This window comes from Camelina sativa, chromosome 13 (assembly GCF_030686135.1).
Source record: "Camelina sativa cultivar CO46 ecotype springtype chromosome 13, ASM3068613v1".
In the NCBI taxonomy this organism is placed as follows: Eukaryota; Viridiplantae; Streptophyta; class Magnoliopsida; order Brassicales; family Brassicaceae; genus Camelina; species Camelina sativa.
In genome coordinates, this window is record NC_141892.1 from 7601318 (window position 1) to 7625823 (window position 24506).

Consider the following 24506-nt stretch of genomic DNA (forward strand, 5'->3'; position numbering starts at 1 on the left):
AAAGATATCTAGTAAGAAACAGTTCTCACAAGCCGATCTCGTAAACTCTCAAAAGATTTTTGAATCAAGAGACATTCAAAAAGAAGTAAAATCTGATCTCCTCATTCACAAAAAATGTATCTTCACATACAAAAGTACAACAAACCGATCTATCTATTCAGCAATTTGCTCTTTCATATCCAACTATCCAAGCTATAAGAATAGAAGAAACTTTCTTTTACACCAAGTTTGGATTCTGCGGAAACCGCACACGGTGAGAGGAATAACATATGCACAACAAGTTTAAGCCCATTGCTATCCCGAAACCCATAATCCCCGCGAAAAGCATCGCATAGATAACCGGCACCTCAAGCTGTAAAAAAACAAATGATCTTTCCATGAGTAAGTTGTTCCAATTGGAGGTCTGAGATTAAGTGTTAAAGAATTTTGCTTAAAACATACGGTTTAGTATTACTTACTGTAGCATATAACAGATGGAGAAGTAAGGCTACTAATGCAAACTCGAGAGCGGCGTATGTCCATATGTATTCTCTGATCGCTGTCAGTCCGGAGGTAACAATCAACAGTATATATTTGTGTTAGCCTGTTAGGAGACGAATTAAGGATATTGGAGATTTTCTATAGGGAGTAGTATCATACCGAGGATGACGGCAAAAGTTGAGGCTAAGAGAGCTAAGGTGAATGAAAATGGCGCTGCTACAAAGACTGCCTGTGACTTCAAGTCACGAATCTACAGAACAAACACGGTTACATGTTATGTTGTCTTCTTAATGAAAGGTAAGATCTTTGTAATGAAAGATAGGATCTCTGTAATGATATACTCAAGGTAAGAAAAAGGAAGCAGTACCAGTAAATGTTCAAGGAAGAAGAAGTAGCAGACGGTGCTAATGAGTACAAGCACTACAAACTCTTGCCCAACACTGCACCAATTATTCGATCGTCCGTTGTTAGATTTATTCAAGGAACTTCTGAAAGGGAAAAAAGAAATCTATAGCCGTCTGATTTACCTAATGGTTTGTGGCTGTGAACTCTGCTGAGTGAGTTCCCGTCTATTGGTGAGTTGATTAATTGTTGGGACACGAAGCAAAATCACTGGTAAGTTTCGGACTTCTTGTCTGCAAACATCGCAGGTTCGCGTTCCCTTTGTACTAAACCACTTAATGGCACAGTGTTCGTGAACGAGTCTGAGGTCACCTTTGCAACTGCATTCCATTTTCAGTGTGTTACCTTCTTCACACACATCAAGACATATCCGGCAAACTGCTTCTTCTTCAGGGATTTCTTCTTCTGATTCTTCAGCGGGACCCGGAGTGATTTGATCTGCCAATCAAAAACAGATGAAAGAAGGAACATAAGAGTGTGAACTTGCCGTTTCACTGATCAAAGGACAATCAAATTTCTTGGAATTGATAAAGCTTCTAGTGAATCAATCTATTCCAACACTCAGCCTTCCCATGAATTCATAAAGCAACCACCAAAACAAAACCAAAATGAGCTCAATAGAACATACCGCCACTTGCTTCGTTCGAAATGTGATTCTTGTTATCGTCAAAAGAAACAGCTCGTACAATGACTTTGTTTCTCCCGGGCATTGACAAGGATCTTGAAACTGATGCATGAACACCATCTTTCTGCACCAAACAAAACTCCAATCTTTACACTCTTGAAAAGTAAGTTCCTTTACGAAAAAAACATTCAAATCCTTCAACACACAGACACGAAAAGAACTCACATTAGATTTAGGTTGTTCACTATGAACCACCACAGCTGAAACAGGAGGAGTAGATGCAGCCATTGACAATCTAGCAGCATTAGTAGAAGGAAGTGACAAACACCTTTTCCAATAAGGCGAAGTGATGGGACTTGCAACAAGAGGCTTTTCACTGCTGGTTTCTGAAACACTAGGACTTAGTAACAGTCTTCTCTCATAGTTAGGTAGAGAAGACTTCCTTTTGAGACTCAAGTTCCGCAAGATTCCTAAAGTGGGCATAGCTCCTTTTGGTGGTATTTGGATTGAAACATCCAATTGGTTTCCAGTACTTGGTTGAGATCTGGAGACACCATCACCTTCAGTAGAAGATTCTTGTTCTTTAACCTTGTGATTTAAAAAAAAAAAAATCTCAAGACTGGTAAAATACAGAACCTTTTCTAACAATTCTACAATGAAGCATAAGTTTTGAAGAAACCAATCTCATAACCACAAACGAAACGAAACAAGTTCGAGCTAAGAAAATGTAAAACCCAAGAGCCAAGATAGGATTTTTTTTTAAAGCGATTTAGCAAAATACAATCAAAACCCAATAAAAATACAATCAAATACCTGAGAAGAAAAAGAAGAAGAACTAGCAGGAGGAGGAGGAGGAATCGAAGAAGATGGCGATGAAGAACCAGTAGCGGGAAGACAAGTTCTGAGTGGTTGAATTGAAGATTCTTCCATTATTATAATCGAAACCAAGTTCGATCGAACTCCAAAAAGATTCAGAGAGCCAAGGGGAGAAGCAAATCTTAGAAGAGGGATTTGAGAAAAAAAATTTGTCGTTTATTTTCTGGTAAAATTGAAGTGTGTTTTGTATGCATGCTTCTCCAGATAATCTAGCATTTACTGCTCTTTCAGCCAATTGTATTAAAAAAAAAAAAAAATTAAAAAGGAATAAAGAAGGTAAAACATCAGTCAAACTTTTTAATTATTACCTATGATCCAATTACCTTTGTTTTATATATATATATATACATAATTTGAAGTAAAGAAAATAAATTAGTCAAACCCAAACTCTCTAGAGTCTAGAACTGAATAATACTTTTACTATGGAAGGAAGACCACCACACCAACAAAACAAATAATGCAATTTGAGACTTGAGAGTTGAGAGAGTCTTCTTGGCAAACAAAGCTTTCCAGGAAACTTAAAAGTAGAGACAAGATCATATAATAATAACCAAAAAAAACATCCATTTCCAAAGTTACGTACGTTGACGGTTGATCATTAATTGTAAATTCTGCTTCTTAAATAGCCTAGGGTATAAATAAGCATGGATAAAACAAGAATGTTCAAAGCAAAAGGTAATTAATGGATCGATGACTCTACATTACATAATTCCTTACAAATACTGTAAGTGTCTTCTTTATATGTTGATGATGATTAAGAGAGATCTCACACCCAAATAGATGAGTGTGTTTCACACAATGCAGTTTGTATCTCTTTTTTTTTTTCCGTTTTTTTTCCTTTTTTTTGAGGTCAAAAGCTTGTAAAGATTATTAAGTTATATGCCATCCACACAATTTAACTTCGTTTTGTGTTTTTTTTCTTTTTGTTATTGTCAAAGTTTGTACGAGGAAATTATGTCCTGTCACTATCACTTACCAACACACAAAGAAGAAAAGAAGAGAGTAGTATATAGGACATTTACTATATTCAATTCAAGGACTCAGACCCGTGTTATCAATTAGGCTGCCCCGGTCTGAGTCAAATAACACATTTGTAATAGGTTTGGATTGGACAAAAAATATTTGCCTAGACAAAAAAAAACGAAAGACAAAAAAAAAAAAAGAGTCGGAGCTTACGAGAACATCAAAAACCAAATTACTTTTTTTTTTCTTTCTAATTACTAAGATTATTTTATGAAATAAAACCATAAATTATACAACCTAATATATATATATAATGTACATATTTGTATAAATCTCTATATGCAAAGAGACAATACTGACCTTTTATTATTACTTAATTAGCACGCAGTAAATTTGCTAGGTCTGTGGCGTCTGTCGCTTGTAATCTCTCCGACAAAATTACGGTCGCCAGTAAATTAGTACCTAACAAAAGCTCCGTTGCTGAACCCTGTATGCATCAGACTGATCTTGTTATACGTGTTTCCTTTTGATTCTTTCTGATCTACGTAACACTGCTACGTTTAGTGTAAACGATCAAACTAAAGGGCCATGATTGGTTCGGAATTGTATAGTTAAATTCTGAGAAATTGCTTAGGGTTTATAAAATCGATAGCTTATTTTATAAACCCTAGAAAAAACCATAATATTTATACACAATTTACATCATATTTTTAGTCACTTGATATATCTCTCTTTATGTTAGCCTCTTACTTGCTATTTTTTATTCTTTTTTGTTTGTTTGGCAGTGCATCCAACGTAACAGGGACTTCAACCCATTACCCAAATTTCATGACATGTCCCGTTTGTGCGTTTCTATGCCCTCAGAGGCCTCTCCGAAATTGGTGCAATCAGTTCTTGAAAGCTGCCCAAATCTGAAATACCTTACCATGGTGATGATTTTGTTTAAACTTTGCAACTTTTTAACTTGAGTTCTTAAAGAAGTTTTTTTTGTTTTTTTTTGTATATAAAATTTACTGATTTATGGTTTGGACTTTTGTCGATTTTTTATTTATTTATTGCAGAAACTGTTACCTTATAGTATAGAAGCAGAGAAATCTGGACCTCCTCCGGCTGTGTTACCTCGTTTTTTGGTATCGTCCCTTGAATCTGTTGACATCGAAACCCCGATCACGCGGAAAGCAACTGAACTGAAACTGGTTAGATACTTTCTGGAGAACTCAGCAACACTCAAGAAGCTTGCGCTACGTTTGGATCATGCGTGTACTCGAAACAAACACAAGCCTCTGGTATCCTGAAACAACTCTTTGAAATACCAAGACGCTCTAATTTGTGTCAATTTGTCATTCTTAAAACAACTCATTAGAAACTCCAAAGACACTCTAGAAAAACTCACCATTCGAATCCTAGCAGCAAAAAAGTGTCTCTCACCTGTACCTTGACGATTCATTTGATTCGAATTCTTTGATGTGATAAATAATAACATAGATATGATGATTTATATAAATTATTCTATATAGTTTGTGTCAATTAGTCATTCTTTGACAGCAAGATTTTGATGATAGAGTCTTTTGGTTTTTTTATAAACCCTGAGAACATGAAACTTACGAAAACCTGACAAGTTATTTGATTTGATAAGAAGTAAAACTACTATTGGAATGTAGAGTTTTTTTTCCCTGTCACTTCATCTTCTGCTCAGTGAATAGGACATGACGGTTGACTCGAGGATCGTATTTACGGAACTCGAGCTTCTCAAGAAGTCCCTTGGTACTCTTCCTCTTCACATAGAAGAATCCAGTTCCAGCAGCTGACACAAGACGGATGAACATGAACGTCTTCTTCCTCTTGTCCCCCATTTTTTTTTCTTCACTTCAAATCACTCTACAACCATATATGAGTTCTATCAATAACGATCAAAATCTCAATTCAAGATTTACATCGTGCGACCTAAAAAAAACCAAGACAAACCTAAAAAAAGACCAAACCTTTTCAAAATTTACACATGTACTAGTTGTTTTTTGTTTTTTTTTTTTTTTTCAGATTTTTCAAAGCAAATGACCAAAATTGATTTAGCCCACAATAGCATTCGAGATGTTCCGGTGAACTAACCTAAAGATGCAATGACGTTGTTTTTTAAAAGGCCTTAGATCATTCAATCAAATCGAAGAAATGGTGCAAGAAAGATTTGCGCTAATCACAAAACGAAACATCAGAATTCACCGAATCACTCACAGAGGATCAAAAAACAGAGACGAAGCATCGGAAACTTACCGATGAAAGAAGGCGACCAGACGGCGGCGATACGACGGCAGAGAGAGATGAAAACGGGAGTGCAAAAAGAAGGAACACTCTTTCTGACGATGAAAAAGAGAGTTTTATCCTCGGCCCATTATCTAATTAGGCCCATTGTCTAATTAGGCCCATCGTGGCTCATTGTTGTTTCAGCTACTCTCTCACCTGGTTTTGTTTTCTCTCTCTCGCTTCTATTCTGATTGTACTCAGTGGAGAAGAAGAAGAAGATCCAAATCGATCCGTTGAAAAGGTATGACAATGTTCTTTCTCTGATACTTAACTCCTGTTAGCAGCTTTTTTTGTTTGGATTCTGATTTTTTCTTCTCGGTATTACGATTAGATTGGATTAATTTTGGTTTCTCCATTTCGGATTTTTGGTTAGGGATTTCGATTTTTTTTTTTTTTTTGGTTCTGAGCCATGTCGAGTGCGGTGGACGCGACGGGAAACCCGATCCCTACTTCTGCGGTGTTGACGGCGTCAGCGAAGCATATAGGTATGCGATGTATGCCTGAGAACGTTGCGTTCCTCAAATGCAAGAAGAATGATCCTAACCCCGAGAAGTGCCTCGACAAAGGTCGTGATGTCACTCGCTGCGTTCTTGGCTTGTACGTTTTCTCACCTCACCTCTCTCTCTCTCTCTCTCTCTCTCTCTCTCTCTCTCTCTTTTTGGCTTTCTTTGGTTGTTGATTGTATTGTTAGGTAGCCTTACGTTTATTTTGACTGAAGATTGTGATTGAGTAATCAAATGGTTGGTTTATAGTGTTCTCTAGTCATAGAGTGTAAGCTTCGAAACTTCACGAAATTAAGACCTGTAGGGATTGGATTAATTCTATTCAGCAACACTGTAAACTAATTGAGCATAAGTATGTGAACGTAGCTGTTACAGTTTTGTGGAATCTCTTTCCAACATGGTTTAGTTATCCTTTAGCCACAAGCATGAGATCATTATGGAGTTTAAAGGGTCATCTAATGTCATCCAGCAATCTTTTAAAACTTTTTTCATAGAGCTCAGGTAGTTTTGAACCCGATTAAATCAATGAGTCATTGTTTTGTCAGGCATGGTCGGCATTGTAAATGTTGGCCAATAGAGACACATTCATACGACACTTCTGCTCACAGCTTGTCTTGGTTTTCCTTAATTAAAAGCTATGAAGAAACCATTTGTTTCCCTTGGAGTGTTGGTCTAAAACATAGTTTTATTGTTGAGAAGTTATTTACTCTTATATGATGATCCAGTGCTGTAATAATCGTATCAAACCATAAAACTTTTGTGAACCCATCAAGCATAGTGACCATCAATCTGCAGCACTCAGAGCTTATATGGTTTCTCCTGTGGAGCGTTAATTTTGTTTTGATGGATTTTGCAGGCTGAAGGATCTTCACCAGAAGTGCCAAAAGGAGATGGATGACTATGTTGGGTGTATGTATTACTACACAAACGAGTTTGATCTGTGTAGGAAAGAGCAAGAAGCCTTCGAGAAAGTGTGTCCCTTGAAATGAGAATCACAACAAGTCTCTTGTTATGTTTTTAATTTGTATCTTCTAATAAAGCAAAGGTGTTCATTTTTGAACGAGCTTTTACTCACTCTCTCTTGTTTGTTGTCAGCCCATTTTTTTTCTCTCAAATGCTTTTGTAGCGACTTCTCAAAGACAACCGAATGGCTCAATTTCGTTGTTCAATGGTTCTTTAATCAATCAGCACAGAATGATTGTTGGAAAGTAATGCAGTTTTCTTCGTAATTAGGCTTGTGGATTATTAAGACGCCTAAGGCAAAGTATATACTTTAGTTAAATAGGCCTTTTCGAGAATATTGAAGACTTCTTTACAAATGAAATTGAGCTGTGTTATAGTGTTTCAGTGTTTCACTAATAAGAAAGCTGTCTTCTTCAAAGCCAGAAGACCATCATAGAAGCCCACTTCTTGTTATTTATCAACGACTGCAAAGAACACCATAACGTCATCACACATGTTATTAGAGATAGAGAGTTAATGTGAGCCAAAGACAGTTTTAGACAAAAACAATTTGATGTCAATGATGCTGGCTCTAGTCCTAGAACCAGAGAGGCATCGTGATTATACATAAATGCAGCTACTTCTTTACCTCAAGGATCGAGAACGGGACCTTGACAGACTACGAGACCTTATTGGAGTAAGCACCCTCTCCTCTCCACGACTTCTACGGTTTCTCCTTGGCCTTTGGGACACATTATAAGACTTGTCTTTCTTCTCCTTGCGGGGCAAAGGAGAACGAGAAATAGATCTTGACCTTTGAGGAGAGTACAAATCATCCACTCTTCCTTTACTGTGTCTGCCAAAGAAAAAAAAAGATTATAATCTCTTACATACGGAGAAAACTAACCATTCCTAATCAGAGAATACACAAAGAATGCAAACATACTACTAATGTTCTTCATATGGCTTTTGTTCCTTCTCACTCTTAACTGATTAAAAACTGCTTCTTTATCTAACGTCTACCTTCAACACATTTCTGGAAGATAACATCGATAACTTGTGAAATATATTTTCTCCAACTTTTCTGGACCAAAAACACTCCAAAACTCTCATTTCTCCAATCTAATCTTGTGAAATTTCTCTAATGTCCACAATACTGAATGGCTACATCTCTCCGAATATCATTCTTTCTTTGGCCAATAAAAGACTATTCATTCATTAGTTAAGTGAATGACAAAATGGCATACACAAAACAAAACAGAAGTCAACCTCAATTCAGTACGAGTAGTAGCTATAAAATTTCTTGCTAAAAATTATATATAACCAGTTGACCAAGTGGTATTCAAGCTCTAGCTAACCAAAAGGTCCAAAACTGGTGAGTGGTGAAGATGATATTTGGTGAAATAACTATCCAGGTTTCGGTTTTAAGAGGAAAACACCCAAGATAAACATGTTTCTACAAGACTTATCAACTTATAAATATCCAGATTGTGCCTTCTCATTGTATTATCCACACACAACTAGCAGATAAAACAAGTGACTAGGAATGAGTGCCATTTGCATTCACATTATTAAGTTCCAAAAACAAGAGAGATATTATCAAAAAGAAAGTGAGAACACACAATAACAAATGTGTAATAGATAAGAATCAGACCTTGAATCTCGCCTTGGAGGAGAACGCGAACGTGAATGAGCTGATAAACAAGAAAGGACTGGTCAGGTATTTATCTAACCATAAACTACAGTCGTCCTGAGACATAGAAGTTTGAAAGCAGGTCAAGAAGCTACTTACAACGATATCTATGCCTTGGTGATCTGTGTGAAGTCCTCTTGTAATCTCCATGACCACTATATTAAACCAAATAGAAGTTGAAAGTATAACTACATACAACGCAGTGACGCATTCACATTTACAGGGGAAAAAATTGATATAGCTACAATAAAAAGAAAAAGAACAAAGTTTCTACCTAGAATGGTTATTTGTACGCATTTCTTGTGGAGTTTTACGGTTCTCCTCAGCAAAAACAATAGTTATCTCACGCCCACCAATAACTTTGTGATTCATTCGCTTCATCGCCTCAGCTGCATCTTCAGCATAACGGTACTTAACAAATCCAAACCCTCTCGGCTCCCTAAAACCACAAAACACCATAAAACCAAAGTTAAAGGCACCAGCTCAAACAACACCTACTTCAACAACATCAAAATTCCCAATAAAAACTAGCTTTATCTCTAAGGTTATGAACATCATCATTTGTAATGTCAATTCTCATAATCCATTTTACATTATTCAGAAAAATAACCAAGAAAAGCTAAAGCTCATATATGAAACATTAACTATAAGCATCTACTGATTACAATAAGAGACAAAGGTTGAAACATACCCAGTATAATAATTCCTCGGCAGGTATATGTCTTTGAGCGGACCAAACCGCTCAAACGAACCCCTAAGATCGTTCGGTCTGAAAAAAAAAAAAAAAAAAAAACGAGTTAACATTTCAGAAATTTGAGCCGATTAAACAATATCGTTTAAAATCCACACACATGTCGATGAACAATAGAGAGAGAGAGAGAGACCTAGCATCGAGAGGGAGATTACGAACGAGCAAACCAGAAGGATCAGAAGATTCGTGGTCGCGAGATGACGGGCGTTCGCGGTGGCGATTATCGTCGTAGGTGGTTTTACGGTCGCGCGGTGGTGACCTGTGACGAGGACGGGGACTATAGCTTCTGCTCCGGCTCCTCGCTCTAGCCATCTCGAGAGATTTCGTCTAAAACAAACCCTAACCCTATTCTCTCTGTGGCAGCAAGAATGTGAATTAGAAAGTGAAATTTGGAGGGAGAGAGGATGCAATCGACGACACTGTCGGAGAGTTTCAAAACAACAACAACAACACTTGCCGGAAGCTGCTTTGCTATACGGTCTTTGGGCTTTTTTTATGGGCTTAAATATTTTAAAATACTATAGGCTTACAGAATTTTAAATATAATGGGCTTAATATATTTGAGGGAATTGATAAAATAATTCACACTAGTCACAAAATTTGAATGATACAAATGATTTAAAAGTTACACACACAATACATGATCACTCTTAAGAATAAACTAGTGGTGAGGTAATTTTTTAGCTACAAGTAATCTTTATCGTGAAAACTGCGGTGGCAGCCACATGCGGAACAAGAGAGAGCCTCTTGGGTTCCTTCTTCGCCCGCTGCCATGAATTCGCCGCAACCATCTAGTGAGCAACGACCTCCCATGTGAGCCATATGGTTTTTCAAGCATTTTCCGTACTTAACTATGGCAGTTGACATATCAATCTCCTGTCCAAGTATTCAACGTATTAGCACAATATCAAATTTGTGGATCATGTGACCTTGCTACTAAGTTTGAATCGGTCATGTAAGTACATCATATGATCAATCAGTTCGGTGCACGTTTGATTAAACCAAAAAAAAAAAATGATCCGGTCCAAAGCAAATTCATGGTATTGTAAAGTGATTTTTAAGAAGATTTAAGATCTACAAAAAATTATTGTAAAGTCCAAAATTATCTACAATCAGGTTAACAAATATGCGATCGATGTACCAACCTTTTTAACATATTTCCAATGAAAACATACATGGCAACCGCAGCCACTACAGAAGAAAGCCTCGGGAGTTCCTTCCTCTCCGCCGGCAAGAAAATGCCTACAATGGTCTTTTGGCTCTCCATTGATCTTATTTACGCACATTCCATAAGTAACAATTTCTTTCCACTTACTCATTACACCTTGGAAATATTTATCTGATCGGAATATCTCAACTTTTCTCCTTTTGATCGCTTGAGAGATTTGACATCTCAATGACTTTATCTTAAAAACAAAGAAACTCATTTATGAATCATAAAAATGTTGGTTGACATTTTCCTTTGACTGTGTCAATTCGATTATGATACACACGTTAATGTTTTTGAAGAAAAGAAAGAAGTGAAAATGTAGATGAAGTATATATAACTCAACACAATTTAGTACCCTGCTCCTGCTGTTTAAGAACTTGTCAATTAAGGGATAGAATAATAATTATGGTGACAACATCCCTTTAACTACAACAAGCTTATGCATTTCCGACTAAACCTAAATTAATTTTAGAGTTTTTTCCCCTATGTTCACAAACTTAGTAGTACATGTTAAATTTTACTTTCATTATCATTAGTACCAATGTACCATAATAATGTTTTATAAGCCAAAAAGCAAATCCACCAACCCCCTTTTTGTCGAATAATGGAATATTACTAATCACCGGTTCTGTGACTGCACTCTCAGTATTTGTGTATCAGCTCTTTTGTACACCACTTCACCAGCCGACGAAACTTAAAAAAAAAAAAATGGCTTTGAGATTGATGTTGGCTTCTTATAGGATTGCTTCTCATCTCAGGATCTCCGTGTCCCATCGAGCGTTTTCTTCCGGTGACTCCCGATCTCTCTGTTTTTTTTTTTTGTTTTTTTGTCGGTTTTGATTGTGTGCCTTTATTGATCTAATCGGATTATCTGATCTTGAAGAAGTGTGTTAAAAATATTCCTGCTGAGTGTTAGTTTTATTTTCTTTCTGGTTTATATAGTGGTATTAAAGGATCTGAAATACGCGGATTCACATGAATGGGTGAAGATTGAAGGGAATAAAGCGACGGTTGGCATAACGGATCACGCTCAAGAGCATTTGGGAGATGTTGTCTATGTAGAGTTGCCTGATGTGGGACGTTCTGTGTCACAAGGTGAGAGTTTTGGAGCTGTCGAAAGCGTCAAAGCTACTAGTGATATCAATTCACCAATCTCCGGTAAGGTCCTTCAAGTCAATAAGGACCTTTCCGAGTCCCCTGCTTTGGTGAGTTCTTTTTTACTTTCCTCATTAGCATTATCATCAGATTCGATTTTAAACTTGGAATGCATATGGCTAAGGCTAAGTATAAGTTCGTTTCTATAATCTTGAGTGACCTTCTTTGATTCTTGATTCGGTTTGATGTACGTAGTTAAAGCATCTTAAGTGGTGAGATTCTTGGTTATATATGTTGGATTGACAGGTGAACTCGAGCCCATATGAAGAAGGATGGATCATAAAAGTGGAGCTTAGTGATGCAGGGGAAGTGAAGAAACTTATGGAATCAGACAAGTACTCCAAGTTCTGCGAAGAAGAAGATGCCAAGCACTGAGCCTTCTTCTAGTTTTGTTCTGTTTTTGTAAGCATTTCACTGTCAGCAACATGGTCGGAAAAATCCATTTGTGTCAAATACATGAAAATCAAGAGAGAAGTCTCTCTCCTTCTCTTTGATGTTTCCTTTATTTTATTGGCCTTAATAACAAAAAGCTTTGGCATTCAGATTGGTTTAATCAAATTATTGGCCTTCTTTGATCTATACAATAATGAACTCAGATTAAATCAAGAACATTTTGGTATAATTTTTGCTTTCTAACTAAATTAGTTATACTTTGGTTAACCTTAATAAATCAAGAAGATTAACCTTTTCTTAAAATAAACAAAAAAAAAAGTTTTTCAACAAAAATTCCTAAAATATTTATCAAAAATAATTTTCATTTTCAATATACATTTCTGTTTTTTCTTTCCCAGGAAAAAACAAAAAACAAACTTATAAATAAATAATAATAAAAATTGACTCGTCGCTTGACTCGTCCGGGTAATCGAATTTACAAAACTCGCTCACCTAAAACCCCAAACATCAATTAAAACCCCCTCCGTCGCATCCTATTCCCATAACACGGAAGAGACGAAATGTTCGCCGCCGTATCACCGTCGTCTTTCTCGCCGACAATCATTCCTCCTGTAAGTCCTCAATTCCTCTCCTCTCTCACCATCTCTTTACCTCCAAGAATCTTCTGTTTTTTTTAACCGAACAAGTTTCCTCTCGCTCTCGTAGAGCCGTAGTGGTCAGAGGAACAACCCGAGAAAATTCTCGGTGGTGAGAGCAGGATCCAAGAGGATACTCTACGGCAAAGATAGCAGAGAAGCACTACAAGCCGGTATTGATAAGTTAGCTGATGCTGTTTCTGGTACTTTAGGTCCTAGAGGTGAGACTCATTGAATCCGAATTTAGAATTGCTTCAGTTGGAATTGATAAAGAACAGAGTCTTGAAATGTTTTGTTTTGAATATGAAGGGCGTAACGTAGTGCTAGCTGAAAAAGACACAATCAAAGTTATTAACGATGGTGTTACCATTGCTAAATCTATTGAGCTTCCTGATACGATTGAGAACGCTGGAGCAACGTTAATCCAAGAGGTTATTCATTCATGGTGGCTAAATGATTCGTTCCCCTCTTTCTCCTTGTTTAGTTCATTGTTCCAACTTTAATGAATTAGCAGCAAACCTGAAACATTGGGGAGTTTTTATGTATTGTAGGTTGCGGTTAAGATGAATGAGTCAGCGGGTGATGGGACTACAACTGCAATTATTTTGGCTAGAGAAATGATCAAAGCTGGATCTTTGGCTATTGCTTTTGGAGCTAATGCTGTTTCTGTGAAGAATGGAATGAACAAGACTGTTAAAGAGTTGGTCAGGGTGTTGATGATGAGAAGTGTTCCTGTCAAAGGGAAGAGTGATGTTAAAGGTTACTTGCTACTTAGTTATTACCATAGCTAAGTTTGGTTTGACCTCATCTTTTCGTAATTTGGAATAATTTGAAAGGGATTCTTGTGTTCTGTAGCCGTGGCTTCAATCTCTGCTGGCAACGATGAATTTGTGGGGAACTTGATTGCTGAAACTGTGGAAAAGATTGGCCCTGATGGCGTCATCTCCATTGAATCATCTTCCACATCAGAAACGTCTGTTATAGTTGAGGAAGGGATGAAGGTTTGTATCACAATTATAGTTTCACACTTTCCATAGTTAAGATTATCAAACCATTGAGTTACTGTGTCTCATGAGGAAATTTTCTTTTGTTCAGTTTGACAAGGGCTATATGTCACCTCATTTCATCACAAACCAGGAGAAATCTACTGTGGAATTCGACAAAGCTAAAATCCTTGTGACGGATCAGAAAATTACTTCAGCCAAGGAATTAGTTCCGTTACTGGAGAAAACTTCACAACTGAGTGTTCCACTCCTTATAATTGCAGAAGATATATCCGCGGAAGTGCTTGAGATACTGGTGGTGAACAAGAAGCAAGGTTTGATTAATGTTGCTGTTGTGAAATGTCCAGGAATGTTGGATGGGAAAAAGGCTTTGCTACAAGACATTGCACTCATGACAGGTCCCAGTTTTTCTCAATCATTTGTACTTTCCATGTTGAGTTCCACACGACATATTTCACTTGCTAACATGACAAATGATATAAAACAGGAGCTGATTATCTTTCCGGAGATTTAGGCATGTCTCTCATGGGTGCAACTTCAGATCAGCTGGGTGTTTCTCGGAGAGTAATAATTACAGCTAATTCGACAACTATAGTCGCAGACGATTCAACTAAACCGGAGATTCAGGCAAGAATTGCTCAGATGAAGAAGGATCTAGCTGAGACAGATAATTCATATCTTTCAAAAAAGATCGCAGAGAGAATTGCTAAGCTCACAGGAGGCGTGGCTGTAATAAAGGTCCGATTTTACGATAACCCTTCTTTTGTTTATATAATATGCTGCAACAAGTTGGGATTTCAACAGAACTTAATTTCTACCGTAGTAAGACACAAAGAAAAAACTGTTTTCAGCTCTTGCTATTTCTTGTGAGTCCTCGTGAAAATATCAGGTTAACCCTGTCTTAATTCAGGTGGGAGGTCACACTGAAACAGAACTTGAGGACAGAAAACTTAGAATAGAGGACGCGAAGAACGCTACATTTGCAGCCATGAGAGAAGGTATAGTTCCAGGTGGTGGTGCCACTTATATTCATCTTTTAGATGAGATCCCGATAATCAAGAAGGATATACTGGAAGATTCATACGAACAGATAGGTGCAGACATTGTAGCGACGGTATGAAAACTGAATGTCGAAACCAAACCTGTTTCAGAACCATTCTGGTTTCGTTAAAAATCGCTTCTCTTTTTGTTTGCAGGCGCTCACAGCACCTGCAATGGCCATAGCAACCAATGCCGGAGTTGATGGATTAGTTGTAGTGGAGAAAACCAGAGAGCTCGAATGGAGAAGTGGTTACAACGCAATGTCTGGAAGGTATGAAGATCTTCTGAACTCTGGAATAGCAGATCCTTGTCGGGTTTCAAGATTCGCCCTCCAAAATGCGGTTTCTGTTGCCGGGATAGTTCTCACGACTCAAGCTGTGCTAGTGGAGAAAATCAAACAGCCTAAACCTGCCGTTCCTCAAGTTCCAGGCATACCTACCACATAACATAACCACCACCGTAGGTAACAAGCACAAAGACCAAAACTCTTTCAGCAGAATTTTGTCTGAATCGAAACTTCCGCTCGCAAAATGGTGTTTGATTTTGTTGTTGTTTAACTAAAACATCAAAATCTGGTGATGCAATGATATGTGTACAGTATGAAGAAAAAGAAGATTATTGGAATCATTGTGGCTTAATCTGGAAGCCAAACTTGTTCTCTCGACTCAATTAATTATCAGACAAAGCAAGAAAATTGCTTTGTAAAGCAAGATTCCAACGTTGTAAAACCTGATTCCTTAATTTTCAATTTTTAATATACAGTTATGTTTTATATTCAAATCATTTTGTGCTTAAAAAGCGACATGTCTTCTATTTAATGTATATGCAAATGTTTTCATCATACAATAAGCCAACGATTAAGTCAAATAAGCATTTTCAACGGTACTTAAAAGTCCACTCCGATATTAAGCAACCCATCATCAATACTTGGTAACTTTCTCTCCAGTCATATAAGTATTTACTTATTCTTGAGATCGAACTCGGGTTCTCAATATCACCTAACCCTCGAATTCAAGTCTCTGTTGGTGGTTCATTTGGTCATGGTGTCAACATTTATTCCAAGTCATTTATTCCAAGTCTGGGCCATAATATTCTCATTCCCCCAAGTCATTTGTTTAATCATGTCATATAAAGTACTCAACACAATAAAGAAATAAAGTAGCTACAGTATATGATTATTATAGTACAAAAGGAGTATATAAAATCACATGGCGGATGAGACGCGTGTCTATAACCTGGTGGTGTAATGACTTGGAAATCAGAAGACCAAAATCCACCGTTATTTGTTGGAGAAGAAGAAAGAAAAAAAAGAGGCACTTTGGGTCGCTCACGTCCTAAGTAACACTGATCCGGCGTCGTTTCGATAACGATAGATGAACTGTTTGGTTTCCTCAAATTCGCGTAGCTTACACGCAACTCTCCTTAACCAATCACGTGCTGCCACCGTACGACGCGTGTCTCTCACGCCCCGACACACTCCCACGGAGCTCATTTTTTTTTTTCCTCGGTGTCCCATATATTTTAAAAAATGCTATTCTTACGATTTTTAATCCTTGGAACGTTTTAATGTTTTAGTAGTAAAATTAAGTATAGAAGTTTTTTATTCGGATGGTGTTCAAAAAAAAAAAAGAATTATAAGTATGTAACTGTATTGGACCTATTGGTAAATGGTAAGTTGAGTTGTAACTATAACATAATGGCTATGATCGGTAACATAATTTAATTCTAAGTTGAGTTGGAGAGAATATTATAATTCGATATAAGTGCAGTAAAAATTATGTGGTAAAAACAGCAGTTTGATGTAATGAATCACTGTAAAAATATGGATTGCAATATGTATTATTTGATTATAATTATTAAAAATATTAGTGAATATATTTCACAAAATTATAGAAAAAAAAATAAAAAAATATATATTAATAATAAAATAATTTTAATATACAACAAATTTAACTAAACTTCTTTGTTACATTGCAAATTAAAAAATTAACTACATGCATGCCATAATATTTACAATCTTATCATATTTAGGTCTATGCCTATTTTTATTTCAAATGATAATTAAAATAATAATTTAGGAAAAATATAATATAACTAATTAAAAAATATTTAAATAAAAGAAAAACAGTAAACATTATTTTTATTGATATATGAATTAAATAAAAACAAAAACAATAATTTTTTGTATTATATAACTGAATTTTCGTTTTTTAAATAAAAAAATAACTCAACTTACCACATTTTAACTCATCAAAATTTACATGATGTTGAATAATATTTTGAGTTAACAATTTTACAACGGATATAACTCAAAATCGTATGTCAACCATAACACATTGTAACTCAAACTTAACTTTAATTTTTTTAGTTTTGTTGTTGATTGGTAACATTTTTAAATAATGTATAAGTTAAGTCTATAACTCAACTTTACTCATGTTACCAATGAAAGCCAATATATCTACATCGGATTTAGAATTTGATGTAACACCTACTGTACTACTATAATAAAATCAACCAGTCCAAAAATAGCACTACGATAAAACAAAAGAAAGTGATTGTATATTTATAAGACAAAAAAAAAAAAAAAAATGATTCTGAAAATCATATTAGTAGTAGTCTTTTCAAGATGAATGAGTTTTCAGCTTTTTCAAAGAATCTGTGAATCAATTAGGTGAAAGAAAAAAAAGAAAAAAGAAAAAAGTTATGTGAATACATTATGATAGCACGATTAACAAACTAATAATGATTGTGTTTATTAGTTCAACGAGTTGATTGTTCACTGAGTCATTTCATATAAGAAGAATGTAGTAGACTAATCATATTTTTAGATTATCTATTTTATCTTTAGAAATTACAATAGACTTTCTGGAAATTTGTTTACCTAAAACCTTAGAACGAAAAATCACCAACTTCCTCCTCTAACAACCGATGGACCTTTCAATGTTTTCTCTGAGAAATTCAATTTGAAGACTCTCAGATGTCTTCTCTGTCGCAATCTCAATCACCTACTCCCCCGGAGATGGAGATTCAACCTCCTGCATTGGTTACCGATGATCCTTCCACTTATTCATCCGCTCTCTGGGATTGGGGAGATCTCCTTGACTTCGCCGCCGACGAACGCCTTCTCGTTTCTTTCGATTCTTCCGATCAACTTACTCCTTTCCCTCCCGTTCCTTCTCCTCCGCAGCCCCAGCTGATTCCGACTCATCAGCCTCTCGCGGAATCTGAATCCTATCCTTCTCCTGATGAATCTGGTTCGGGTTCCGATCGGGTTAGGAAGCGAGACCCGAGGTTGATTTGTTCCAATTTCGTTGAAGGTTTGCTTCCTTGTTCGTGTCCTGAGCTTGATCAGAAATTGGAGGAGGCTGAGCTTCCGAAGAAGAAGCGTGTTCGCGGCGGTTCTGGTGTTGCTCGATGTCAGGTTCCCGGTTGTGAAGTGGATATAAGCGAGCTTAAAGGTTACCATAAGAGGCATAGGGTTTGTCTCCGTTGTGCTAATGCTACCTTTGTTGTGCTTGACGGAGATAATAAGAGATACTGTCAACAGTGTGGCAAGTATGTTTTCCTTTATCGTTCTCTTTCTGTTTTTTTTTTTGCAAATCTAATAAGCTTTGATAATTTGACCACGGAATTTAGAAATGGATTTGATAGCTGAATCTGGGGCGAAGTGTCTTAGTTTATCTCCTACGCCTCTCTCGTGGGCTTTGTGGTTGACTTAGGTGACTTATCTTCTGTATTGAATTGGAATCTTTTATTGAGATTTGATTTGCAACACGAAATCATCTAAAAAGATCGAATAGAAACTGTTGAATCCTTTCATTAGGAAATTGAATAACTTGAGGGAGAGACCGTTGATTCCACTGATTTCTCATATCATTAACCTAGCCTCTTTCTTTAGCATAGGCTGAGCTTAACTGGTTTTGCCACTACTAGCTGTCTAGTAGTCAGTATTATTGTTTATGTATGTATGTATTTGTCCCATCTATGCTGTTTCCGTCGTTACAGAGAGTAAACCTATGTGGCAGGTTTCATGTGCTCCCGGACTTTGATGAGGGAAAGCGCAGCTGTCGGAGAAAGCTAGAGCGTCACAACAACAGACGGAAAAGGAAACCTGTAGATAAAGGAGTCGTTGCTACAAAACAACAGCAAGTGCCATCACAGAATGATAACAGCGTAATTGATGTTGAGGATGGAAAAGGTTTAAGTGAACAGCACAAATCATATTTCACCATGCGGTTTCTTGGTTTATTTGCTTGCTTTTCATCATAATCAATGTTTAAGCTCTCTTGGAAATTCAAGCTGATTTTGCTTTCCTATGTTTTTATCTTAAAGCAGATAATACATGCTCTAGTGACCAGAGAGCAGAACAAGAGGCTTCATTGATTTTTGAAGATGGGCATATTCCCGCTCAGGGTTCTGTACCCTTTACCCATAGCATCAACGCAGACAACTTTGTCTCTGTTACAGGTTCGGGTGAACCTCAGCCAGATGAAGGAATGAATGATACAAAATTTGAACTTTCACCTTCTGGTGATGACAACAAAAGCGCCTATTCAACTGTGGTGGGTTCTCTTCTCCCACTCTTACATCAGAAAGTTTTGTGCGCTTTATGAACTAATTTTCAATTCATTGTAGTGCCCAACGGGTCGGATCTCTTTCAAGCTCTATGACTGGAATCCAGCAGAGTTCCCACGGAGACTACGTCATCAAGTATTCTCAAGAATTATATATTACAGTTTAGTGTTCGGAGACTATGTTTATGGTATACAGTATCTCAATGAACTAATATCATGTGATGAACTGAATTTGCAGATCTTCCAATGGTTGTCCACCATGCCTGTTGAGCTGGAGGGGTATATCCGTCCAGGATGTACAATTTTGACCGTATTTATAGCAATGCCAGAGATTATGTGGGCGAAGGTACATTCTTTTGTCTTTTGCTCATCAATTCTATGTTCTTGGTGCCACACACAAGTACACAACATAAAGAAAATCTGCACCTGCTTCCCTCCTAAGTACCATTAAAGCGCCTATGTTTTTCTGTGACCTGGAACTCTTTTTCTCTAAATTTTGTGCATATTTGTAAGCTTGTCGCATGTAGCGAGAAAATCCAAAATTAGAATCTCTTCATGTGAGCTCTCAACTTGATTTTACACTGTAATGAACTTTTCCTATCTGTTCCTTTATGCAGTTGTCTAAAGATCCTGTGGCATATCTGGATGAATTTATTCTTAAACCTGGAAAGATGCTATTTGGAAGAGGCTCGATGACTGTTTATTTGAACAACATGATTTTCCGTCTTATTAAAGGCAAGTTGATGTGCTTTACTTGTTATCTCTGTTTTTCTTTCTCCCTATCGTACTGGATAATCATTAGTTGTAAGCTAGACACTTTTGGTTTGAGTGTATTCTTATTTATTTTTGGTTTGATAGGTGGAACATCATTAAAGAGAGTCGATGTAAAATTAGAGTCACCGAAGCTACAGTTTGTGTATCCTACATGTTTTGAAGCTGGAAAACCAATAGAACTTGTTGTTTGTGGGAAAAACCTTCTGCAACCCAAATGCCGGTATGTATGTCAACCTAATCTTGATCTATGCTTGGGGTTCTCTCGCATTTTTAGTTCTGTCTTATAGCTCATATGATGAAGCTGATATTGTAAGAAACTTCAGAATGTTGCATTTGGATTACTACTATCATTTGTTGGTTTGATTTCTTTCACTTGTGACCACTAAGATATTCTAGATAGGAAATAATAATGCAGCTTACAGATAACTTTTCTTATTGTAGGTTTCTCGTGTCTTTTTCTGGGAAGTACTTACCACATAACTATTCTGTTGTACCTACACCGGCCCAGGATGGGAAGCGTTCTTGTAATAACAAGTTCTACAAGATCAATATTGTGAATTCTGACCCTAATCTCTTTGGCCCTGCGTTTGTCGAGGTACTAATTGTTTAAATGATAAACATTTTTACAAGTAGCTTTCTTTAATACGGCCCTCCTCCAATCCTTTTGTAGGTTGAAAATGAATCTGGCTTATCAAATTTCATACCTCTAATTATTGGAGATGAATCTATCTGCTCCGAAATGAAACAAATAGAGCAGAAGTTCAATGCTACACTAGTTCCAGAGGGACAAGAAGTTACCGCCTGCTGTTCTTCGGCTTGCTGTTGCAGTGATTTTGGGGAGAGACAGAGCACTTTTAGTGGCCTCTTGTTAGATATTGCATGGTCAGTTAAGGTGCCCTCTGCAGAATGCACTGAGAAAAGAATAAACCGATGTCAGATTAAAAGATACAATAGAGTGTTGAATTATCTAATACAAAATAACTCGTCGTCAATCTTGGGAAACGTACTGCACAATCTGGAAGCGTTGGTGAAAAAAATGGAGCCAGACAGTCTTGTTCATTGTACCTGTGACTGTGATGTGAGGCTTCTACATGAAAATATGAATTTGGCTATTGACGCCAACAGGAAGCATCAAAGCCATGAAGATTCAAAGGTGAATCCAGGGAATGTTCTTCCTTCATCAGGGTGCTGTTGTGAGAGCAGTTTCCAGAAGGATAAACCATCAAAAATAGTAAACTTCAATCAGGTTTTTCACTAATATCTGATTTTCCCTTTTCTCCTGTTTGATCGATATTGGACTCGCCACAATCTTCCCTTGTCTTGCACATTTTTTTTTCTTGCTCCACTGCTGATAATTAAATTCGTATTTCCTGTGATATCTTTGGCTCGATATGAAGACCTAAGAGTCTGCACAGTATTGTGTCTGTTTCTTGGATTTTGCATAGATTCGTTTATTTTTCTTGGATTTTGCATAGATTCGTTTATTAATGCCCTTCCATTCTTTATCTTGACAGGATCCCGAAGCAGGATTAGATTGTAAAGAGAGGATACAGGCAGACTGTTCACCAGATATTGGCGGAAAAGAGACCGATCCTCTTTTAAACAAAGAGGTTGTCATGAACGTAAATGACGTAGGAGACTGGCCAAGGAAGTCATGTATACCATTGCACTCTACCCTAACATTCAGGTCCCGTCAAACTGTTTTCTTAATCGCTACATTCGCTGTCTGTTTTGCGGTCTGTGCGGTTCTCTATCATCCAAACAAGGTCACACAGCTTGCAGTGGCAATCCGGACAAGATTGGCACACAAACTTTAAATAAAATTTCAATTGAAGAGACTCTCATTTTAACCATACTAAGGTGTGTTCATCAAAAGCTTGCAGAGGGAAAGTTGTCTCAGCTTTCAACAGAGCTCAGCTACAGCTTCTCAGAGAGATTCCTCTTTGGAAAGAGACAAGATGGTTCATGATCAGATGAGTACTTTGACTCTTTCTCTGTGTTCTTCTTCCTAAATTCTTAAAACACTGGTGATGCTGCTGCAATTGTAATAACAGGAAATGGTCTGATCAGTGATTGATTATATCCCTTATCGAATAGTGTATATTAGGGTTTGCTTTCGCTCACTGTAACCTCTTTTTTTTTTCTTTTGTTACTTGGTCAAAGAAATGATTCTTGAACAAACCCTAATCGTAATCTTGTGCATTTTTCTGCTTCAAGCAATGGCTCGGCTCCTGAGACTTCTCCCTTATTTATGTTTGGCCAACTCTAGGATCACGATTTATAACTTGACTCTTTATTTTCAATCCAAATACACTAACATGTATCAATCTTTGTGAAAGCCTAACGTCTTGCACTCTTGATGCTGCGTTGTTCTGTAAACGATGCCGTTTGTTCTTTTTGCAATTTAAGAATATCGATCGTTCTAAATCTTAGAAATCAAGAATATTGTGCTTTTATTTGCATTAAATATCATTGTCTACAAAGAGTTTTTTTATAACTAACTGATAAATAATTGTCTGTAGGAAGATAGTAGTATCATAATAGTTCTGTTTCTAAGTGCTACTGTATCCAAATGCATGTTGGATTGAGAAATCGGCACTGAAATGATCACTTGCAACATAGAACGCAAATGGGGTAGAAAAAGACAAAGGATGTGAGATTTGAAAACAATGAAGAAAGACACACATATGGAAATGCGTCAGTTCTGAGTCATAATGTTGGTAAACGACAACATTCTAACTATTTATTAATTGGCTTTAGATGTATACACCGTACCTTTCTTCAAACGCTAGCTTTAACGTGCTAATTTTAACATAAACTAATTTATTTTGCCTTGAGAAGTTTGCTTAAACTTAGTAGCCAAATCTCACAAGACATGTTTGTATAAAGTTCATTATACTTTTGCTGTTAATAATTAGGTTAGTACGTATTTCTCCCTAGATAAATATACGCATGCATTTGTTCAACAATTTTAATCACGTCTCGTCATTAAAATAGAAGGATAAACTAAAACGTCGGATTAAAAAACTCCATGATACCTCACATCGACGGCATGAATAGAACGGGGCAACAAATATCTGTGGAAAGACTAATTTTGATGAGATTTTTATCTTTCTTCCGAACAATTGAGAAGGTTGAAAGCTGACAATTAATTAGTAGTTTAGCTATTACAAAATTACATAAAGCTTAACCAATATACACCAACAAAAAGCTAAGATAAAATAAAAAATATCTTAGCTATATACGATTAGATGAACATATGGACAAATTTAGCTGATACGCGTACCCCTGGTCGCAATCACTATGGCTAGTTTAGTAAAACTGAGAACCACATGGTAATATCTCAAGCGATTTTTGCCACATTTGTCATATTTTTTTTAATTCTTTTCAAATCTGCAATATTGGTAAAAACTTTTCAAATCTGCTATTAAACATGGCAGTATAAATTTTACTACATTGCCCTTTTAATTATGTTAGTTCGACGGTGGCATAAGGAAAAGGGACGGGCGCGTGATCAGAAGCAGTGGGAGTAGAGACAGACATGTGATCATACGCAGTGCCTGGGACACGTGGTTGAAATTTTGTGGACAACATATGAATAAAAAAAATTATATTATAGACGACATATTAACCTTTAGACAAGTCCACAAATTGGTGGACATAACATAATCTTTTTGGAAATAGTCCACCAATTATATAATATAAACAACATATGCCATCGAAATGTATAACTTGTCCGTTAATAGACAACAATATGGTAGAACTGATATTGGTGGACAGCGGTAAGTGAAAGGATGCAATTAGTAATAGACCCTCGAAAATGGCAGGATGAAATTACACGTATTGGTGTGTAATTTAGCAGCTGGTGTTGAGCGGACTCATTAGCGACCGACAAAATGTGTAGTTAATGCCAATAGCATGGATAATGGGGTGTTTGTTGAATAATTTCTAGAGGATCCAGAAAAAAATATTTTGAGAAAAATCTCTTCTTTTTTTCTGGAAACCAAGAGGAGGAGATTTTTTAAGAGACGACGTGAGTATTTGTATGGTTGTCATGGACAAAAAATCGAAAGAGAAGTTATAGTTTTTGTGTTCCAAGCAAACAATAGAATGTATAGTCGTCCGTCATAAATGGCGGTGGTTGGGGAGCCGAAGAACCTTCTGTGGTTTAATATCGTGATCTGTAT

At 36.7% G+C, this 24506-nt stretch overlaps 7 protein-coding genes and 1 long non-coding RNA gene across 13 annotated transcripts; 4 read left to right on the forward strand and 4 right to left on the reverse strand.

Moving 5' to 3' along the window:
* Positions 1–80: 80 nt before the first annotated feature.
* Positions 81–4247, reverse strand: LOC104735933 (uncharacterized). The gene is made up of 9 exons (XM_010455823.3): positions 4097–4247; positions 2321–3833; positions 1733–2095; positions 1511–1631; positions 1008–1320; positions 848–920; positions 640–730; positions 459–538; positions 81–352 (listed from the first exon to the last, which is right to left on the reverse strand). The coding sequence occupies exons 2-9, from the start codon at positions 2435–2437 to the stop codon at positions 218–220; spliced, it is 1293 nt and encodes a 430-aa protein (XP_010454125.2). The 5' UTR covers positions 2438–3833; positions 4097–4247; the 3' UTR covers positions 81–217.
* Positions 4248–4840: 593 nt separating this feature from the next.
* Positions 4841–5747, reverse strand: LOC104735934 (uncharacterized). Its single transcript, XM_019234306.2, has 2 exons — positions 5615–5747; positions 4841–5224 (listed from the first exon to the last, which is right to left on the reverse strand). The coding sequence occupies exon 2, from the start codon at positions 5197–5199 to the stop codon at positions 5023–5025; it is 177 nt and encodes a 58-aa protein (XP_019089851.1). The 5' UTR covers positions 5200–5224; positions 5615–5747; the 3' UTR covers positions 4841–5022.
* Positions 5386–7359, forward strand: LOC104735935 (NADH dehydrogenase [ubiquinone] 1 alpha subcomplex subunit 8-B). The gene is made up of 3 exons (XM_010455825.3): positions 5386–5885; positions 6018–6241; positions 7004–7359. Exons 2-3 carry the CDS (start codon positions 6054–6056, stop codon positions 7134–7136), a joined length of 321 nt encoding a protein of 106 aa, XP_010454127.1. The 5' UTR covers positions 5386–5885; positions 6018–6053; the 3' UTR covers positions 7137–7359.
* A 30-nt stretch (positions 7360–7389) lies between these two features.
* Positions 7390–9978, reverse strand: LOC104735936 (serine/arginine-rich SC35-like splicing factor SCL28). Of its 2 annotated transcripts, XM_087480365.1 has the most exons (7): positions 9667–9978; positions 9474–9551; positions 9057–9221; positions 8882–8937; positions 8744–8783; positions 7739–7945; positions 7390–7574 (listed from the first exon to the last, which is right to left on the reverse strand). In XM_087480365.1, exons 1-7 carry the CDS (start codon positions 9843–9845, stop codon positions 7568–7570), a joined length of 732 nt encoding a protein of 243 aa, XP_087336491.1. In that variant the 5' UTR covers positions 9846–9978; the 3' UTR covers positions 7390–7567. The 2 variants fall into 2 exon arrangements, with proteins under 2 accessions (XP_087336491.1, XP_087336492.1); XM_087480366.1 differs by lacking the exon at positions 7390–7574 and having other exon boundaries at positions 7735–7945; positions 9667–9972.
* An 89-nt stretch (positions 9979–10067) lies between these two features.
* On the reverse strand, positions 10068–10946 carry LOC104735937 (uncharacterized). The gene is made up of 2 exons (XR_015578533.1): positions 10679–10946; positions 10068–10409 (listed from the first exon to the last, which is right to left on the reverse strand). It is a non-coding gene; the product is annotated as an uncharacterized LOC104735937 (long non-coding RNA).
* A 155-nt stretch (positions 10947–11101) lies between these two features.
* LOC104735938 (glycine cleavage system H protein 2, mitochondrial-like) lies at positions 11102–12436 on the forward strand. The gene is made up of 3 exons (XM_010455829.3): positions 11102–11533; positions 11686–11948; positions 12145–12436. The coding sequence occupies exons 1-3, from the start codon at positions 11452–11454 to the stop codon at positions 12271–12273; spliced, it is 474 nt and encodes a 157-aa protein (XP_010454131.1). The 5' UTR covers positions 11102–11451; the 3' UTR covers positions 12274–12436.
* Positions 12437–12693: 257 nt separating this feature from the next.
* Positions 12694–15751, forward strand: LOC104735939 (chaperonin 60 subunit alpha 2, chloroplastic). Of its 2 annotated transcripts, none has more exons than XM_010455831.3 (9): positions 12694–12902; positions 12997–13147; positions 13236–13357; positions 13478–13685; positions 13782–13927; positions 14022–14328; positions 14418–14668; positions 14841–15044; positions 15127–15751. In XM_010455831.3, the coding sequence occupies exons 1-9, from the start codon at positions 12852–12854 to the stop codon at positions 15415–15417; spliced, it is 1731 nt and encodes a 576-aa protein (XP_010454133.1). In that variant the 5' UTR covers positions 12694–12851; the 3' UTR covers positions 15418–15751. The 2 variants fall into 2 exon arrangements, with proteins under 2 accessions (XP_010454133.1, XP_010454134.1); XM_010455832.3 differs by having other exon boundaries at positions 12742–12902; positions 13236–13371.
* Positions 15752–17504: 1753 nt separating this feature from the next.
* LOC104735940 (squamosa promoter-binding-like protein 7) lies at positions 17505–22535 on the forward strand. Of its 4 annotated transcripts, none has more exons than XM_010455833.3 (10): positions 17505–18526; positions 18997–19169; positions 19307–19533; positions 19607–19681; positions 19784–19891; positions 20163–20280; positions 20404–20539; positions 20761–20914; positions 20990–21565; positions 21834–22535. In XM_010455833.3, the coding sequence occupies exons 1-10, from the start codon at positions 17949–17951 to the stop codon at positions 22134–22136; spliced, it is 2448 nt and encodes an 815-aa protein (XP_010454135.2). In that variant the 5' UTR covers positions 17505–17948; the 3' UTR covers positions 22137–22535. The 4 variants fall into 4 exon arrangements, with proteins under 4 accessions (XP_010454135.2, XP_019090710.2, XP_087337482.1 ...); XM_019235165.2 differs by having other exon boundaries at positions 17634–18526; positions 19304–19533; XM_087481356.1 differs by having other exon boundaries at positions 17710–18526; positions 19304–19533; positions 19607–19706.
* The last annotated feature ends 1971 nt before the right edge of the window (positions 22536–24506 follow it).

What these genes read in the sequence shown, in the direction of transcription:
- LOC104735936 (XM_087480365.1), bottom strand. Translation starts at nt 9,845, where the DNA reads ATGGCTAGAGCGAGGAGCCGGAGCAGAAGCTATAGTCCCCGTCCTCGT. An exon ending in CCGAGGAATTATTATACTGG is followed by an intron (nt 9,222 to 9,473) that starts GTATGTTTCAAC and finishes TTGTGGTTTTAG; the next exon opens with GGAGCCGAGAGGGTTTGGAT. An exon ending in ACCAAGGCATAGATATCGTT is followed by an intron (nt 8,784 to 8,881) that starts GTAAGTAGCTTC and finishes CTTGTTTATCAG; the next exon opens with CTCATTCACGTTCGCGTTCT.
- LOC104735940 (XM_019235165.2), top strand. Translation starts at nt 17,949, where the DNA reads ATGTCTTCTCTGTCGCAATCTCAATCACCTACTCCCCCGGAGATGGAG. An exon ending in TGATGTTGAGGATGGAAAAG is followed by an intron (nt 19,170 to 19,303) that starts GTTTAAGTGAAC and finishes TTTATCTTAAAG; the next exon opens with CAGATAATACATGCTCTAGT. An exon ending in GATTTTCCGTCTTATTAAAG is followed by an intron (nt 20,281 to 20,403) that starts GCAAGTTGATGT and finishes TTGGTTTGATAG; the next exon opens with GTGGAACATCATTAAAGAGA.
- LOC104735934 (XM_019234306.2), bottom strand. Translation starts at nt 5,199, where the DNA reads ATGGGGGACAAGAGGAAGAAGACGTTCATGTTCATCCGTCTTGTGTCA.
- LOC104735935 (XM_010455825.3), top strand. Translation starts at nt 6,054, where the DNA reads ATGTCGAGTGCGGTGGACGCGACGGGAAACCCGATCCCTACTTCTGCG. An exon ending in ACTCGCTGCGTTCTTGGCTT is followed by an intron (nt 6,242 to 7,003) that starts GTACGTTTTCTC and finishes TGGATTTTGCAG; the next exon opens with GCTGAAGGATCTTCACCAGA.
- LOC104735933 (XM_010455823.3), bottom strand. Translation starts at nt 2,437, where the DNA reads ATGGAAGAATCTTCAATTCAACCACTCAGAACTTGTCTTCCCGCTACT. An exon ending in TCTTCCTTGAACATTTACTG is followed by an intron (nt 731 to 847) that starts GTACTGCTTCCT and finishes TTTGTTCTGTAG; the next exon opens with ATTCGTGACTTGAAGTCACA. An exon ending in AACTTTTGCCGTCATCCTCG is followed by an intron (nt 539 to 639) that starts GTATGATACTAC and finishes CCGGACTGACAG; the next exon opens with CGATCAGAGAATACATATGG.
- LOC104735938 (XM_010455829.3), top strand. Translation starts at nt 11,452, where the DNA reads ATGGCTTTGAGATTGATGTTGGCTTCTTATAGGATTGCTTCTCATCTC. An exon ending in CCATCGAGCGTTTTCTTCCG is followed by an intron (nt 11,534 to 11,685) that starts GTGACTCCCGAT and finishes TGGTTTATATAG; the next exon opens with TGGTATTAAAGGATCTGAAA. An exon ending in TTTCCGAGTCCCCTGCTTTG is followed by an intron (nt 11,949 to 12,144) that starts GTGAGTTCTTTT and finishes TTGGATTGACAG; the next exon opens with GTGAACTCGAGCCCATATGA.
- LOC104735939 (XM_010455831.3), top strand. Translation starts at nt 12,852, where the DNA reads ATGTTCGCCGCCGTATCACCGTCGTCTTTCTCGCCGACAATCATTCCT. An exon ending in TGGTACTTTAGGTCCTAGAG is followed by an intron (nt 13,148 to 13,235) that starts GTGAGACTCATT and finishes TTGAATATGAAG; the next exon opens with GGCGTAACGTAGTGCTAGCT. An exon ending in AGGGAAGAGTGATGTTAAAG is followed by an intron (nt 13,686 to 13,781) that starts GTTACTTGCTAC and finishes TGTGTTCTGTAG; the next exon opens with CCGTGGCTTCAATCTCTGCT.